Here is a 17,025-nt window from a genome sequence, read left to right as displayed (position 1 = left end):
AGGAAACGTTTTTGGGGCCAATGAAATGGCAATTTCTTTAGCTGTTCCTGATTCACCATAAACCTACTTAGTGGATGCAGTAGGGAGGGCAGTATAGATGGTAGCAGTCCGTTTGCAGCCCAGCCATCATTCACAGCTTTGTTCAAGACAGACAAATAGATAGTTTTGCATGAACAAAGTTAATTCATGATTACTTTCAAGTGGAAGGGATAATTATTCTCTTATTTTGTCAAAATCATCACTTTGTCAGATAATACCGTAACAAGACAATTTGATCAGAAAACATCCTAAGTCAGTAGTAGAGAGCTGAATTTGTTCCATTTTCCTGTGCCGTAAAGCAGGCATTATCCATACATACAGGTGATTCTGTAAGGCAAGGAGGAAAAGATCAGTGGCTTATCTGTTCTGACACTTAACTTCAAGACCAAACTTCTCTGTCCCTTAGCATCATGGACACTAACAGAGATTATCTGTCATTTGCTTATATTCAGCATATGGGTACTCTTGCTTACATGGGCTAACACAGCCTTAAATGACAGTGATGGGAAATGCAGGCAGGAGCTGATCAGCTGATCCTATTCCCTCCTATACAGTGATGTGTGACTGTGGGATCTTCACAGCATGCAAACCATTCCTTACCTGGAGAATAAGATACTACATGGAAATTTCTACTGGTATAGGACAGAGAACTGCTAAGCTCCAGATCGATAGGGAGCCATGCAGTGGATTGAAGTGAAGCTCAGTTTGGCTGTGTGGAACCAGCTTGCATCATACCAGCAAGTTGTTTGGCAAGTGATAAATGAAAATTCAAGATATTTCCATTTAGTTACTGGAACAAATAAATGTCTCAATTGCAAAACAGTTGAAGTTTCCAAACAGGGAATGCTTTCCCATAGCTGTAGGCATAAGGGACTTGAGAGCAGTTTGTATTTCTGTTCCGTATTTATTGTGCAAATTTACTTAATTCTAAGTCAATAGGAGAAGACTGATACTAACCAGCTTGGGTAGTTACTGTAAATGCTGGAGAATGGGTGTTTTTTTTGTCCATCACCTTTTCTAAACTGCCTGCTTATGGTGGAGGCTTAATGTGTTTATCGGGGTTTATTTCTCATTTAATGTCCCAGTGTTTCCAGGAGCATTTAGCAGGTTGCAGATAAGTCAGGAAGGAAATACAGACTGCCTCATTTAACAAAGAAAAAAGCAAGTGATTTTTTTTCTTCCTGTGCATGCCCTGAGAGCTTTGCACCGCGTGCTCAGTTTTCTTCCTCAAACAGTCAAGCAGGTTTAAACATAAAAACCACAAGCAAGCACGTCACGTGTTAGCAAAAAGCAGAGCCCTGCATTTGGCGTTTTATTACGCTTCTGAGCATTTACTTATGGCCCGGCTATTCAAACAGGAGCATTTCTCAGCCTGCTGGATGAAGTCATTTACATGTCTCACACCTGAAAAACAAAGGATCTCAGGGACCCTTTTGCACATAGTTACACATTCATTCTTCCTGAACCTGGCAGTACCGGTTCGGTTTCCTTTTAGGAATCAGGGCATTCCACACTTCCCCAGGACTAATGAGATGAAGCTGTATTTAGCTGCACAATGTTGGCCCTTCACCAATAGAGGAATAATAACGCACAGCACCTGAAGGCGGAAATTGTGCCAGCTCTGACAGAGTTCTGCTAAACGTTGCTGGAAAAGCCAGCGACTGAAAATGAACTACTAATTTCAACAAATTATATGATGATTCAGATGGAGAAAAGAGTACATATGTTTTATGCTAACTATGATGTGATGCTCTGTAAATATTTTAAGGCTGACCTTGGTATTTTTATGCTGCCTGGTGTAGCAGGATCCTGGTTGGTCTTACGTAATTTCATCACTACAACGAACAATACAAGTTCTGTTGTGAGTAGGTCTCAAAAAGCACGCCAGTTGAAGAGGAAGTGGGTTGGAAATGGAAACATCCACCACATCACTTTAGAATGGGATCTTAAAGGCATCATGATGGCTGGGCACAACTCCTCTTTCAGCTACTGCTGAAAGAGATCCCTGGCAGATTTTCTAATTGTTTCTTCATTAAGTTCCTTTGGAGATAACTCTGCAGACACAGAATCCACGACTGTACACTTCCATTTGCTTATTTACCCTGGGAGCCGAACAACTTTGGCCTAAGGTAAGTGACACCATGGTGATAGTGCAGCCTTTCAGTTGCTCCAACAGAGGAGTCTCAAAGACAGAAGGGAAGCGTTAATACTGAAAAAGGAATTAGTGGCAGCATATGTTTCAAAATACTCTCTTTTGTATATAAACAGGTGTTTCAAATCTGTTTTTTCTTTTTATATTTGCCATTTTAACAGTAATATGGAAGGTGTCTTAGAGAAGTGATTTATGAAGACATGGAGGAATCGGTGACAACTGTTTTGCATTCTTCTTGAAACCTCACGAATCCAGCAGAACAAACGTTGGAATTTCTCTCTCTGAATCAGCTGTACCTGCAGAGGCATCATTATGGGTTGATGATGGTAAGTGCCTACTTTTCATCTTGATGATGAGCTGATCCTCATCTCAGTAGCACACAACTGCTGTCAGTGGGGCTGTGGCGGCAAACTCTTGTTTACCTCAGACTGACGATTTACCCAGGCACAGCTTGCCCACATCAAGGCTGAAATAATCAGGGTTTTGCTCTTCTTTTATCGAACTCATTGTGGGTTCTGATGTGCCTCATTTGCTGCACTCAAGCTCCCAGCTTCGGGCAGGCCTACAAGGCGTTGCTGGCAGAGAGGTCGGTGTTTAGACTAACCCGAAGTGGCTGACAACTGTATTTTGCTACCGTAACATACTGCATAAACACCATCACTGAGTTTGGGCGCTACCCTCAACTTTTTTGCATCCATCAATAAATGAAGGAATAAATAAAGGAAGAGTTCCAAGGATGATAAAGAAAGGAAACAAGATCTCTGCTCCTGAGCCGTACTGCACCTTTCCATGGCCTTTGACTTCAGACTGTGTGGAGGCAGAGGGGCGCAGCAAGGTGTGCAGATGGTGCAGACAGCACAGAGCACACACGCAGGCTCGGCTCAGACACAGCCCCATTTGATGCCTCTGGCCGACAAACTTCCGTAAAACATCGCATTTTTTCCCCGACTCAGCCCAGCCCGGCGCAGCGCTGGAAGCCCCGCGGGCGCGCTGAGGCGATTCAAAATGGCGTCCAGCGCGCAGCCCCGTGGCCCAACGGCCGCCTCCCCCGGAGCCGGCCCTCCCCCCATTGCGCAGGCGTTCTCTCCCCGGCGGGCGGCGCTCGGCCCCGCGGGCTGGGCTGGGGGGCGGCGGCGGGGCGGGAGCAGCGGGAGGGGCCGCGGCGAGTCCCGGGAGGAGCGCGGCACCTGTCCTACCACCGCCCGCAGCCAGGTGCGTGCCGGCCGCAGCCGTGCCGTGCTCGCCGCGGGGGCGGGCGCCATGCGAGGCCCCGCGCTGCTCGGGGAGGGAGCCCTGCAGGCGGGAGCCGCTCCGCTTCACCTCCGCTGAACCCTCCTCGGCGACCGGAGAGCGACATGGACCTCCCGCCGCAGCCGTCCGCCGCCTCCTAGTCCTGGCGGAGGGGAAGGCTGGGCATGGCCCAGCGCGAGCGGAGCGACGGAGCGCGGCGTTACCCCGGTGAGGCGTCAAAGTTTGTGCGCGGCTCTTCCTCGTCTCCGGGCGGCGGGGCCGGAGTCGGCGGGGCGGGGAGCGGCTGCCGGGGAGCGCCCGGAGAAGTCGCAGGGGAGGGAGCCTGCGGGGGTTAAAGGGCGCGGAGAGGGCGCTGTCCTGCTGGGGAAAGGCGGCGGTCGGTGCGTTGGCTCCGCTTCTCCTCCTCGATCGGGGCCGGCGGCTCGGAAGCCTCGGTGGTGCCGAGTGAGGCGCTCGGGTGTGGGGAGGAAGCAACTTTCAGTTCTCACGGGCTCTGTAGGAGAAGTCTCTGAGTGCTGCGGGCTGAAAACAGCCGCGCCGGGCGGCTTATAACGTCAGTTGAAGTTGTTACGGCGCTGCTGCTGCTGGCGTAGCGTTAGGCTCACCTTGTTAAGCAACGTCGGGGAGGATTTAAAAACCAAAACCAACTCTGTGAGCTGCCTCTGGAACAGGAGCTTTATAGTAAAACGCTGCGGCTCGTTGACGCTGCTCACCTGATGTGGCCAGAAAGAGAGCGAGCCGTCAATGCTCCGCTTGTGATCGCTCCGCGGGGAGCCGGGCTCGCAGCGCTGCCCGTGGGCGGAGGGGCGGGCGGGAGCCGGGCTGCGTGTGCGGCAACCGCTGCGCCTCGGGGCTCCGCTGAGAGCCGTGTGGCCTCGGGAGCGCAGCGCGGTGTGTCGGCGTGTGAGCCGTGTGAGCCAGGACGGGGTTCGGTAAAGAAAGTTGCGCTCGGAAGTCAGTGTGAATTTAGAAGAACGTGACTTGACTGCTTTCTGATCCTTGTTTTGTTCCAAGAGATTGGTTTTAACGCTTTTCCTTTTATATTTCCAACCAAGTGGCTAAAAAGCCATTTTATTCTGCGTGATTTCTTCCCTCAGCGTGGTTGGATGATGTGCGAAGTCAGAACGTACTTTAAAGCTCAGGTGCTGTCAGAACAGGCCTTCTGACATGCCCGAACCAGAACTTCAGAATGCATGACCCTATGGACAGCCACAGACCCCACCCATCAGACAGAAGTATTCACTTGGGGAAAGCCTGTAGGCAGGGCTGATGGTTGTTGGTATTTCCCTCAAGTTCCTTTGTCAATCTTCAGTGATTCTTTTGTGTCTTCCTTGCCTTTAAACCTCATACTTGTGTGTAAAGCACCCATCGGTTGCTGTGTGAGGGGTTCTGCAGCTCAGTACCCATTGCATGAATAGCTTAGTAGCTTTTGAGCCTGGCTACAGCTCTGTCTTTATTTCGTGCCCCATTGCTCTTTTGTTGGCTAAGTTAATGAGTAAGTGATCCCTGCCTTCCCTCCGCTTGCTCCGTGTGACCCGTGTTGTCGTCTTCTGTCTCTTTCTCTGGCTATCCGTCTTCTGGGATATTAATGTTTATGAGATCACCATTCCCGTAAGGCGTGAGGTTTTAAAGACTTGAAATTGACATTCGTCATGTGAACGTATTACCAAACTGTGGGGATTATGGATGTTGTGCAGCCAAAAGTGCTTTTTCAGTAGTTTATTAAGCTAATAGGGCTGTATTGCCGTGTTTATTGTGGTAATAATATTACATTGATAAGTAATTTATGGAATGAAGTTTGTATTGCAGAAATGACGCTGTAGATGTTTGACATCAGTTGTCAGTTTTTGCACTTAGCTGTAAGGCAGCTGAAATCATCTAAATATCCTTATATTAACGGGAATCCTCCATCAGCCCGGTGCAGAGTGAACTGAGGAGTCTGTGTATGTATGTGACAGCTGATGGTATCTCAGGTTCTCACTCAGAGCCCTTGATGATGTGCTTCAGAGCTCCCCACATTGTGCTGAACTGTGTGAAACCTTTGTTGCTCGTCATTGCACAGTCTGCTCCAGCGAGCTGTGGCTGTTACATACTTCTGCAGTTGCTATTTGTCCCTTTTAAAGGATCTCTTCCTGTAAAATGTCCTCCTTAAAGCCTTATCTACTCAGATCAATATCGCTTCGCTACCCTGCATGGGAAATTATTTTCCCTCTGCTCTGAACTCTCTTTTTGCCTCTTGGGCTCTTCCCAAGGCTGCTGGAATGCTCGCTGTTTGTGAGCTCAGTTGAGAAGAGCTATGCAGATAAGGCAGGAGCTGTCTCTGCTTAGGGAAGTCACTGAGCAGAATTGAAGGCAGTGGGGGAATTGATTATGGAAACACCATGGCTGATTGTATTTCTGAACCTTATCTTCTGGACCAATTAATACATATGAATTGCAATAAAGCAAACATCTGCACCTTTGTTTAATGATCCAAGGGATGGAACTCCTCCCCTACAAGGACAGTCTGAGAGCTGGGGGTTGTTCATCCTGGAGAAGAGATGGCTCTGGGGAGACCTGATAGCATCCTTTCAGTATGTAAAGCGGGGGGTGTAAGAGAGAAGGGGATGGACTCTTTAGTGGGGTCTGTGGTGACAGGACAAGGGGAAACGGTTTCAGACTAAAATAGGGGAGATTTAGATTGGATGTGAGGAAGGTGTTTCTGCAGTCAGCGTCAGGGCACTGGCATGTACTGCCCAGAGAGGTGGTAGCTGCCCCATCCTTGCAGACAGTAAAGATCAGGCTGGACAGGGCTCTGAGCACCTGATCTGCTTGTAGGTGTCCCTGTTCATTTCAGAGCAGCTGAACTAGATGGTCTTTAAGAGTCCCTTCCAACTCAAATCTGTCTAATAAAACCTAACACTCTATTCTATAGCTTGTGTATACGGCTCTGAGAAATGTTGGGACTGGATGAGCACTTGATATCAAGAGCAGCATAATGTGTATGAAGGGGTAGGTGGGAATGGGGAGGAGAAAACAAACTTCATTTAGAAAAATAAGTGAAACCAAGCAAAAAGATCGAAGCAGGAGATTCAGATGTATGCAATCGTAATTATACCTCATACCTCAATTCCTGTCCTATTTGTGCACTTTGACTATCACCGTTGACTTCAAGAGGTACAACAGTTTGTATTCAGGAAAAGTTATGTAGTGTTTTTGTTTGTTGCCCTTTGCAGCTTTCATTCCCTGAAGAGAGGTTCATAATTACGCAATTTATATGCTAGCTATCTGAGGGCATCGCTTCTTCCAACTGGAGAGGATGTAAACTTTTCAAACCATGGTAATGAGGAGGAAAAAAAATGTTGCTATAGCAACTCCATAAGAAAAGTGTACAGCTTTTTCATCCCAACAGTAAACTTGAAATTTCACCTCTGCGAAGGATTAGGTAATTGATGTATTGATGGCTTTGAATGGGGAATACAAAAGGAAGTTCTGGAAATGTCCAAGGGATGGGATAACTGGGGAAGTTCTGACTTGATTTTTTCTTATGTGTGGAATTAGATTGGAGTGATGGATCAAATAGCAAATAGCGTTGTTGTAGTTGAATTGAGGAGTTGGTATAAGCTGTGAGTTGTATTTAGAGTCATAAACTCACGTGTCTAAAAGTTTATTGGAAAAAAAAAATCTTTACAGTGTGGAGAAATGGAACGTGTTTGAAATGTTTTCTGTCGTTAGTGCCCACCTGCATCGCAGTTCCAAAGGATATGGGTAAGCTCAGGTGTAACAGCAGCCACACATCAAACCTGCTGTTGGGCAGGGCAGGAGCGCTCCCAGACATGGGTTTGGACCAAGCAACCGCTTGTAGAGAGTTGCTTGTTGAATGGGAGAGAGCCTCCTGGCAGACAGCTGACACCTTTCCTTAAGTGCTGCGCTGCAGGGAGAGCAGGAGAACTGGCTTCAGGAGCTGCAGAAAAGTCTGTTTAGAAAGAACCATTTGCACGATGGGAGGAGAATTCTTCACTACTTCACACTTAGCACGGAAAGTGGTTGAGAGTGAAGAAACTGAAGCAATATGTGCATATTTCTTCTGCCAGCTGCTGTAATTACATTGCAAATGAAGCACTGACTGGTTTGCTGCCCTGCTGGCAGCCCCTGGGTTCTGTGTATTGCAAATAGGAGGGCTGGTGGTCCCTGTGCACAGTATGCGTGTTAGTTTTGCTGCATGTGCACTGATGAAGTGCATCGTGTGTATCATCAAAATGTTGGTGATACGAATATCTTCCTAGCTATTCAGGTTCTGCATCTCTTGCTTAACGCAACACTCATATGTGATGGATTGCATTTGAGTGACAAATTTATTGTAAGTTTTATGGTTGCCAGAAGAAAACCAAGAAATTCTATTTAAACCAACACTATAATTTTGATGTAAGTTGTAAAGTACATGGAAGCAATCTTTATAGCTCCTTAACGTCAGTAAATATGCATTTATGACTATATAGAAATCAATCTCAAGTCTTTGCATTAATATTGACGTGGAATGTTACACTGCTGTGGTTTCTCTAGCACATAACTCTCGGGAGGTGGGCACGACGCAACCGCTGGTACGCTGCGTGCAAAAAGCTTTTCATGCTTGACATTTCTAGAAGCCTAAATTAAATTGCCTTTGTCCTGCTTGTTCATGCAGGGGGGAAGGGGCATTAATTATCTGCAAGGGAAGATGAATAACTTTTTAATTACAGAGCTTAATTTGTGACAGCACTGAGTGTAATTAATATATATATAATATATATTTATATTCTCCCTGCAAATTCATAATTTTGTCTTTCCTTTTATGCAGTTACCACGTGGCCCAATACACCTGATGGAAATGTATCCAACTCCTTGAATGGTTTAATGATGGGTGTTCTAAACACAAGAGCTGGCGGCAGCATCCAGGGTCTTCAGAACTTGAAGTCCCCGAGATCTCTCTCACTGCCTGAGTATGGGCCGGGTCAGCACTCAGGTGCTTTAGAAGATTGTCATAGCCTTAAATCAGTGGATTCTGGTATTCCAACCCTAGAAGTAGGAAATCCAGAGCCCGTTCACTGCAATGCGCTAACTGTGAAGAGGAAGCAGTCAGAACCCGAAATTGTGCCTGACAGAACTTTTCAGAGCGCGTGCACACTGCCGTCCTACGTGCCTCCGCGCCCTCTGGCTTCTGAACACGATCGTGCCGTGCGAAAATCCTCCACTTTTCCAAGGACTGGGTATGACACTGTCAAGCTTTACAGTCCGACTTCAAAAACTCTGAATCGAAGTGATGACATCTCTGTCTGTAGCGTTTCTAGTCTTAGCACAGAACTGTCAACAACTTTGTCAGTCAGCAACGAGGACATTTTGGACTTTGTGGTCACAAGCAGTTCCAGCGCAATTGTGACTCTGGAGACTGATGAAGCGCACTTCTCAGATGTCACCCTGAGTTCCACTAAGGAGGCTGGTGATCAGACTCAGCAGGACTGTTGTCAAGAGACAGACCTGGACAGTAAACGGAAAATCTTGGGACCTTTTACCAACTTCCTTGCCAGGTAACATTTGTGTAAAATAAATTCTTAACAGGGAGAGCAAATGAGACCATAGGAGAGCTTTCTGGTACACTGCTTGGGATTTTACTTCAACAGTGATAATAGCTTGCTGTTTTAAGTTTGTATTGTGAACATAATAGTTCTCTGATGAATAAGTAAGCCGGTATTGCTTACTAAGGCTTTGAATCCTTTATTATCTTTAGGATGTATGAAAGCATCTTAAATCTCCCTAAAAGTTCCTCCTGCATTACAGAAAAAGGAGTTCTGGGCTAAGGTTTCCTTCCTACGAGGGGAGGTTTCCTTCCTATGAGCACGGCTTTGCTTCTAGGCCTCCCCAGTGGTACTTCTTGTATTTTGACCAAGATCCTTAATCTCCTGTCATGAACAGATATGTATTTGTGGGATATGTACCTGTATGGAAGTGTTTTGACAGCTGGCCGGTCAGGTAGTGGTGGAGCATTGTATCGATGGGTATGGAGTTTAAAATATGAATGCTTGCCAAACGCTTGCATGACGGCTGTGTTGTTTCCCAGTCTCAATGATGTTGTGTTAACGCCTTGTTTTCTTCAGTTTGCTGTGGAGTGGGAACACCTGATGTGGAAATTTGGCATTCGGATGTTGAAATAAAATCATTTGCCACTCAGTGCAGTTACCTCTTCTACACCTCTGGCTTTCATATGAATGACGAGGTGTTCTAAATGCAGGCACTCATTTGGTAAATGAAGGTGGTGAATAAGGAATGGGGTTATTCAATTTTTTTTTCATCCCAGGCCTCGCTAATGCCTCTTATTTTTAGAACATAATATCTGAGATATGTCGTACTTTGAAGGAATGCTTCTAGAAGCCAGCTTCAGGCTTTAAGCAGTGTTTGCTGAATCTAGCCTGTTTTGAGAACTGTTACTTCAGTTAATCTTTTTCTTCACGTAAACTTTTTTTTTTTCAAGAGATGAATAGGCAATAAAGTGTTGAAAGACTTGGCAAACGTCATTCTTTAGAAGGCTGTGTTAATTGCAGAGCTTAAGAGAAGCAGTTCCTTTAGATTTAGTCAACTCGCTGAAGCTGTCATGGGTTTTTATTCTTAGGTTAAAGTGACAGTAGTGTACCGAGTGTTGTACTCTCCTTATCAGTTCTATTTGAGGTGCTGAAGCTTTTGTGGATCTCTGTTTGTTGCCATGGAGCCAGACTCAGTTCTGAAGCAAGAGGGTTTTTAGCACTTCATGAGCCTGAACTTGTGTTACCCTTCTGTAGTGCAGCTGTTGGCTCAAACAAATGGCGTGCCTCAGCCAGGAGGGAGCACAGGGACACAGGGAACGACACCATTTAGGGCCTGCTGGAAGGAGGGTGTTTTACCACTTCTCAACTTTTCCCATCCAACAAAAGAAAACCATCTGTCCAGTTCTGTTCTGGTGTAATCTCTCATGGTTTTGCCTGTGTTACTGAACATGGTGCTAGACTGAGCCTTTTAACCTGAATGTCTTCAGGTACGTTGAATTTCAGAGTGCGAGGGACAGCCTTATTGCCTTTCAAACGAGAAGCAGGTCAGCTTGGCCACCAGGTGGTCACCAGGAGAATATGAGGATCTAGTTAAAACTAGATCATCAGCCTTGAAGTTCCAGCTGCTGTTTGTAACCTGACCTTCAATACTGTCCCCCTTTACACATCATTCTGCTCTGTTTTGAAAACAAAAAGAGCTGCTGGCTGGCTGCGCTTGCATTCCACATACTGTATTCTATTTATGCATTCTCTTATGCCATGCAAACTGGCAGTTTCACTGGTGTTGAACGGGCAGGGAGCTTCTGAGCATCCTTCTGTCCCTCAGAGGATACTAAACACAACTTACACTGTTAACCTTGTTGAGGATTAGGAGATTGCTGATCAGTGCTGCTGTCCCTGTGGTTGCACTTGCATCCTCTAATGATCCCATGCAGTTGCTGTTTCCCAGGAGTTCCCATGGCCTTGATTGTGCTCCTTGCATTCCTGGGCTGAACAAACGCTTTGGTAAATGAACTCAGCCCTACAGTGTTTTGTCTGAAAGTAGCTGGCCACCAGCAGGCTTCCCACAGCTGACCCTGAGCCGTGTGCCAGGCTTTGTGCAGTTCTGGAAGAGGAGGAGGTGTTTGGAGTAATATCTTTAGAGAGCAGTTTGAGAAAGGGGCTGCTGAGAGCACTTGGTAAAAAGTGCTGCGGTCACAGGTAAAAAGTCCCATGTTTTTAGCACTTAGTGCTGAAAGGAGTTTCCCTTGTGATTCATGCAGGTCAAATGTGTAAAGCTTCCCTTTGAAAAGGGTGGCAGGAGAAAACCAGACTGCTTGGTGGTTTGGCTTGATGGAGGAGTTCCAGCCTTCCTCTGCTGGTTTAGGTCACTGAGGGTCTTCTGGGTGATGAGGTGCACGTCTGAACTGTAGTGAGCTGTGATGAAGCTTAGTTTTAGCTCAAGTTGTTGGCATTTGGTAAAAGGAGGGATCTCACTACTTGAAGCAGCAGCAGTGCTTGTATTGAACCCTGTCAGCTGAGAACGTGTTAGTTTCTGAGCTTGTTAAGACTGAATGTGTGCTGCGTATGTCTATAGGCAGCAGTAAATCTTAACTGACATTACAGTGGCAAAAATTATATGCCTCTGTTGCTTGGTCATATGCATTGAAAGAGCTTAGATATCAGTGAAAGTTAAATCTCCTATAAAGAAAATGCCTAGAGAAGCATCTGTTTTGGAATGCAAAATGATTTCTTAGCATTCTGAGGATTTATTCTCCTCAGTGACAAGATTATGTGCGTGCACATGCAAGGCATGTGGGGTGGTGTTCCCTATTAGTTGCGGTGATATTTATCCTCTTACAAATTGTCAGTGTTTGCTTCAGGCTGCAGGTCAAAGTTAAATCATAACAGAGATGGAAGACAGGAGAACCTGGCTGGCTGGTGCCTGACCTGGCACCTTTAAGGCACTTGGGAATGGAATGCCTCTGCTCTCCCTTTGTAAGCACAGTGAAGAAATTTCCTGGACTTCTCCTGAGACTCAGTTACTGTCTCTTCTGCAGGACCAGGTTTTGAAAGGTCCAGTGGTTTCCTCAGGCTCTTATTTGCTTCCTTGGGTGTGGCAGGAAGATCCAAGGAGAGAAGAAGAGGTAGCTTTCTGCTTTATTATGCAGCTTTCCTCTTGAAAGAGCTTAAGGCATCACGTGGATCAGCTGCGTGTACTGGTAGCTGTCATTAGGCCCCAGGTTAGTGCATGAGAAGGGATTATTGCTTTGGAAAGCAGCTGTAATGCTGACTACTGCAGAAGAAACCTGGCATCAGGTTGTTTTCAGGAGTTGTGCATATATGGATCAACATAAGTTTGAATTAATTCCCTTAATTTGAATGTATGTAGGAATTTGGTTTGAGAAATAGTGTTAAGAAATAATTGCCTGAGAGACTGAAGGTTCAGTGCCTTGGCTGTGCCTTTGCCCTGTGAACCACAGTAGTGTTGGTTAATGAATTCCACCTTTGTACTTTGCTTCTGTACTGTACTGCTGAAACAGGCTTTTAAAAGGCTCGTTTTTAAACCAGCTTTGGTCGGAACCATTGTGATTTTACTGTACAAGTTATGTTCTTCATTGTTCACTTCAGAGAGTGAGGACGAGGCTCTTCATGGTTACATGCAGAGGTTTTTCTAGGGCTGTGCTTAGTTAAGTAATAAGCCATGAGGTTCCCATCCTTTTTAAGGGAATATAGGAATCCACATTCTTTACTTAATCCGTTACTGTGAATATTCTCTTTTGTTCCTGGAATCTGGATCCTGTTTTCTATCAGGCTGTTCATAGAAGTTTTTGATTCCAGTTTTCTTAGTAGCGAGATCTCAGGAAGCTTTTGCAGAGAACAGAGACTATGCTAACAGTAGGGGCTTAAAGAGGAATATTAGGTTTCAGTGCTTCCAAAGAACCTCTATTTCTGAGAGAGAGAATCTGAAGGTGGATTGACATCACATCCCATACATTGAAGAACAAACCTGTGGCCTAATTTGTAGTAGAAGATGGAAAAAAAAAAGCTGTCATTTCAAAGCCATAACTAGTGGTTTGAGTGTTAAGCCTAAAACCGTCTGAATTTTATGTATCTTGTACACATACACACATGTGTGATTGGTCATGTAGTTGGGAGATTTCTGAACCCAAGGAGCTGGGTCCAGTGATGCCACAGATAAGCCCACTGCATTGTTGAGTGGGATCTCTTCATAATGCCATTTCTGGTTTGTAATGAGAGCTCAGAGTACTGACCAGAGAAGAGAAGATATGAAAATAATTATAAGCGAGTAATCTGAAATGTTAAACTTCAGGAACTCCTCAACATGTTCTGTGTTAAATAAAGACTGTTAAAGACACTATCGGCTGTAGACTAGATCTCTTGAGACTCACTCATCTGCTGGGAGGAGCAGGGGAGTTCAGTGGCAGCTTCATTCCTGCCCCACAGCTTTGTTGGGGCACTGTTGGAACTAACTGTTGTCAGTAGTGTGATCTGAAAGGGCAGGGAAGAGATTGTTGGGAAGGAAGAAGGCAAACAGGTGCTTCAGGGTTCACAGTGTGGTTCTGGATGGCCCTTAGTTGAAAGCCACTTTGTCTGCTTGGAACTCCCCTCATCTGTATTTACTGCAGTATCTGCAGAGAACAGAAGTTACAGAATTTTCCTGAAAAAAACAAACACTTTTAAAAGCAAATCCTTTGCAGATGGAGAGTTGGAGTTCTCTCATGGTAATAACTTTTCATTTGATAAGGAAAGCAGAACATTGTTGAAAGTGATGTGATAGAGGTTCCAGAATTCCTGTCGTCTCTTTCCCTGTGCGAAGCTAAGAACTTTGTCATGTGGCCTTTTCTCCACTAGGTGTTGAACTTAAACTGTCCTTGTGAATTTTCTTCTGTTTTTTTTCCTCTTATGCGTGCAATAAGATAACTTTAGAATTTCTGATGTATCATTTCTTCCTTAAATTGTGCTTTAAACCTGGTGTGAGGTGCTGCCCTTCAGAATAAATGGAAGTTACTACTGGAGATCAAATCTTATTTGTTTAAATTTGTGTTTGTGAAAAACTTTTCAGTTATTCAGCAGCAAAACTGGAGAGGCTTGTTGAAACTACTTCTTCATTACAGAAGTTAGGTGAAAATCTGCACAGCAGCTCTCTGGTGATTATTTTCTGTTTTCCCAGCAGTGGTGCAGGAAGCAAGGACTCGGTGTGATCCAGTTACTACTTATAGTAATGTTTTTACATGGCTGGTGGGAAGAATTACCCAAGTCTTACACCATCTAGTGAGCGTGCTTTGTTAGCATGGGGAGCACTGCATGTTGCTTGTAACATTCATTATAATGTTTTTTTAATCCATTCCTTGTTCTCCCCCAGGTGAGGCTGCCTTTCAGAAAGCTCGAGCTTCTTCAGTTCTGTGTGTTTGCTTTTGAATAGGAAGTGGGAATTATTTGTGTTTTGGTAGTTGTGCTTGAGACTGTCAGGTGAGTGAAACTGCGTTCTACTTTCGTTTTGATCGTCTTTGAGAGAGCTTAGTGAGGTAGGCGGCCTTTGTATCTTAGGTTAATTTGCATGAACTTGTCTCATGTTTCTCCGTGCCAAAGGAGCGGTGAGTGCTGGCATTGAGGAGCTTTGGGAAAGAGGACTGCCAGAGCAGTCACTCCATATGACCCTGTCTAAGCAAAAGAACATTGAATGTTCAGCTGACTTTGTTTCCTCACTTCCTTATCCATCATGTAAACTGTTGGAAGGTGTCCCAAGTTCAGAAATCATAAAAACAACCCACAGAAACCTTCTATGTTACTTGGACTTGAAGAAATTCCCTCAAAATAAATAGTTACTGTCTTCTTTCTCCTTGATGTTTGACTACCATTACCAGTGCAACATAATCTGTGGGAAATTGGATTCCATGAAAGATGTTTGAAAACAGATGCTAAAAGGCTCCAAGAAGAAATGGTCTTTCAACAGAGTTCTATGTATGGGTGAAGACTTCTTTGGTAGAAATAGTGTGCAGAGAGTGTGGGCTTTCTGGAGCAGGGATGAGTTTCTTTAGGTCTTGCTCTGGATAATGTATATCCTGTTAAGCAGATTTGAGTTTGCTACGTGACAAACCAAAAAATAATAGATAGATAGATAGATATACTGTTGTATAGGCATTAGCTACATTAATGTTTTAAGGAAGCATCCATCATAAGCATGGCTTTGTTGTCATGAAGGAAACTAAATCATAAGTTTTCAAGCCATACTGTTAAGAAAATAATTAAAAAATGGCACAGTTGATGAGGAATCGCTCATGTCTTACCCTGACACTGGACAGAACAGATGAAAGAACTTGGTAACAACCATGAGTAAGACTGCATCTATGTATTTAGTGCTTGGGATTCCCACCCTGAGCTGTACCACTTCTGAAACAGAACCACAGAGCAGTTCAGATCAGAAGGGGCTTCTGGAGCCATCTGGTGTAACCTCCAGTTCAGTGCAGGGCTGACTTCAGCTGTAGCTCGTGTTGCTCAAGGCCTTGTCTGGTCAGCTGTGGGCATATCCAAATGTAGGGACACCTTTACGAGATGGAGTATCAGTGGCTCAATCACAGACCACATGTGGCTATGTGCATCTCTGGGGGTATTAATCCAGGCTTAACAGACCCACCTCTCTCTGCATCTCCGCTTGTATGTCCTTTGGCACCCGGCTGTTACAGTGATCATCTGATGGACTTCCTCCAGATTTTGATCTTTATTTTACTCCCAAGCCAGAGACAGGTAGTCTTACGGTTAAGTAGGGCTTTTAATCATTTCTCTCTTGATCTGGTAACACATGCCAGTCTATGGTCAGTCTTTACTGCTGGAAGGTTTTACTGCTGACTCAGTGTCTCACTCCAGTTTATAGGAAGGAGAAGATGTGCTTTGCTATATGGGTACACGGCGTGAGATTAAGAACGGTTCAAATGCTGGTCTGACAACAAGATTATTACAAATCTTAATCAGGGAGATGAGGAAGGGGAGGACGGATGATTTAGGGTGATGGGGAAGGGAAGGCAGGTGATAGAAAAGATAGAAAAAGGCAAGAATTGCATAAACCAGGGATAGTCACCACCAGGATCCAGCAGCGGTCCCGTTGCAAGATGTTACAATGGTCCGAGGCCAAAGTGCAGGGGGGGAGAGCAGCAAGCAGGTAGCAGGAAGAAGCTGCAGGGTAAGTCCAGAAGCAGGCAGCAGGATTCAGGGAGTGTCCGTTAGCAGGCAGCGGTGAGGGATCTGATGGCTGACACCTTCTTCAGCATACTTGTCTCAGGAGGTGAGGAATCTCATGTCAGAAAACCTGACCTCATGGCTGCTGATGGCTCTTTTATCCTCCTCTTTCCTGCCTACTTGACATTCCTGGGTGCTTGGGTAAGAGTCACATGCAGCAAGATGGCCCTGAGATGGCCATCTTCCTCGAGATAAGCCCACACAAAAGACTGCTTCCTGGCCATTAAGCTGCAGTTTCTCTCCCTCTCCTTGCCCCTGGCCTCGTCCATCTGTGTCTCTCAAAGGATTTCTCAACCCTTGATCAGGACTTGCTTAGAAGTGTTCGTCTGTGTCCTTCAGCAAGCTTTGAGTCAATGGTATAAATGGTATAAAAGAATAATCTCTTACACTCAGCTTCAGCTTTTTGCTTGGAGTGGCATATCACATATTCATCTGGCCTGTGATTTGTGGAGCAGTGATACTTTGGATCATCGATTAAATCCTCTATCAGACTCTGGGCGCAGAAGTTTGGGTTATTCTGATAACATTAGGATAACTGGGAATTTTGCCAGCTAGTAAAGAACTATTATTTATAGTTGATTGAATCTAATACTATGAACTTAGACCCAAAAGTTGCTTCTGTGTGGGACACCCAACTGGCAGAAACTCCTGTTTCTAAGAAGTCCACAGGGTTTGCATTCTAGATTAGCGCTGCACGTCATCCACACACACAGCATTTCTTATATTGCTACAGCCAGTCTTTACTGCCAAGCATGTGGGATTAGTCTTGCTTATCTTATGTCTTTACACTTCAGTACAAGCAGCTCTGCTTTG

The 17,025-nt window shown here is 45.2% G+C and overlaps 1 protein-coding gene across 2 annotated transcripts in view; it reads left to right on the top strand.

The window, feature by feature from the left end:
- Positions 1-3,346: 3,346 nt before the first annotated feature.
- The window catches only part of TBC1D14 (TBC1 domain family member 14), a 58,522-nt gene continuing 44,843 nt past the window's right edge, over positions 3,347-17,025 (top strand). Inside the window, exons 1-2 of one of the 2 annotated variants that reach the window (XM_072336553.1) lie at positions 3,347-3,649; positions 8,259-8,985. In XM_072336553.1, the coding sequence (XP_072192654.1) occupies positions 3,607-3,649; positions 8,259-8,985 (770 nt within the window). In that variant the 5' untranslated portion in view covers positions 3,347-3,606. Of the gene's footprint in view, positions 3,650-6,781; positions 6,867-8,258; positions 8,986-17,025 lie in introns of those variants that run through there. The other variant, XM_072336554.1, reaches the window with a different exon arrangement.

The sequence above is a fragment of the Excalfactoria chinensis genome, chromosome 4 (genome assembly GCF_039878825.1).
Source record: "Excalfactoria chinensis isolate bCotChi1 chromosome 4, bCotChi1.hap2, whole genome shotgun sequence".
Lineage (NCBI taxonomy): Eukaryota > Metazoa > Chordata > Aves > Galliformes > Phasianidae > Excalfactoria > Excalfactoria chinensis.
This window is presented reverse-complemented; position numbering and strand designations above follow the sequence as displayed.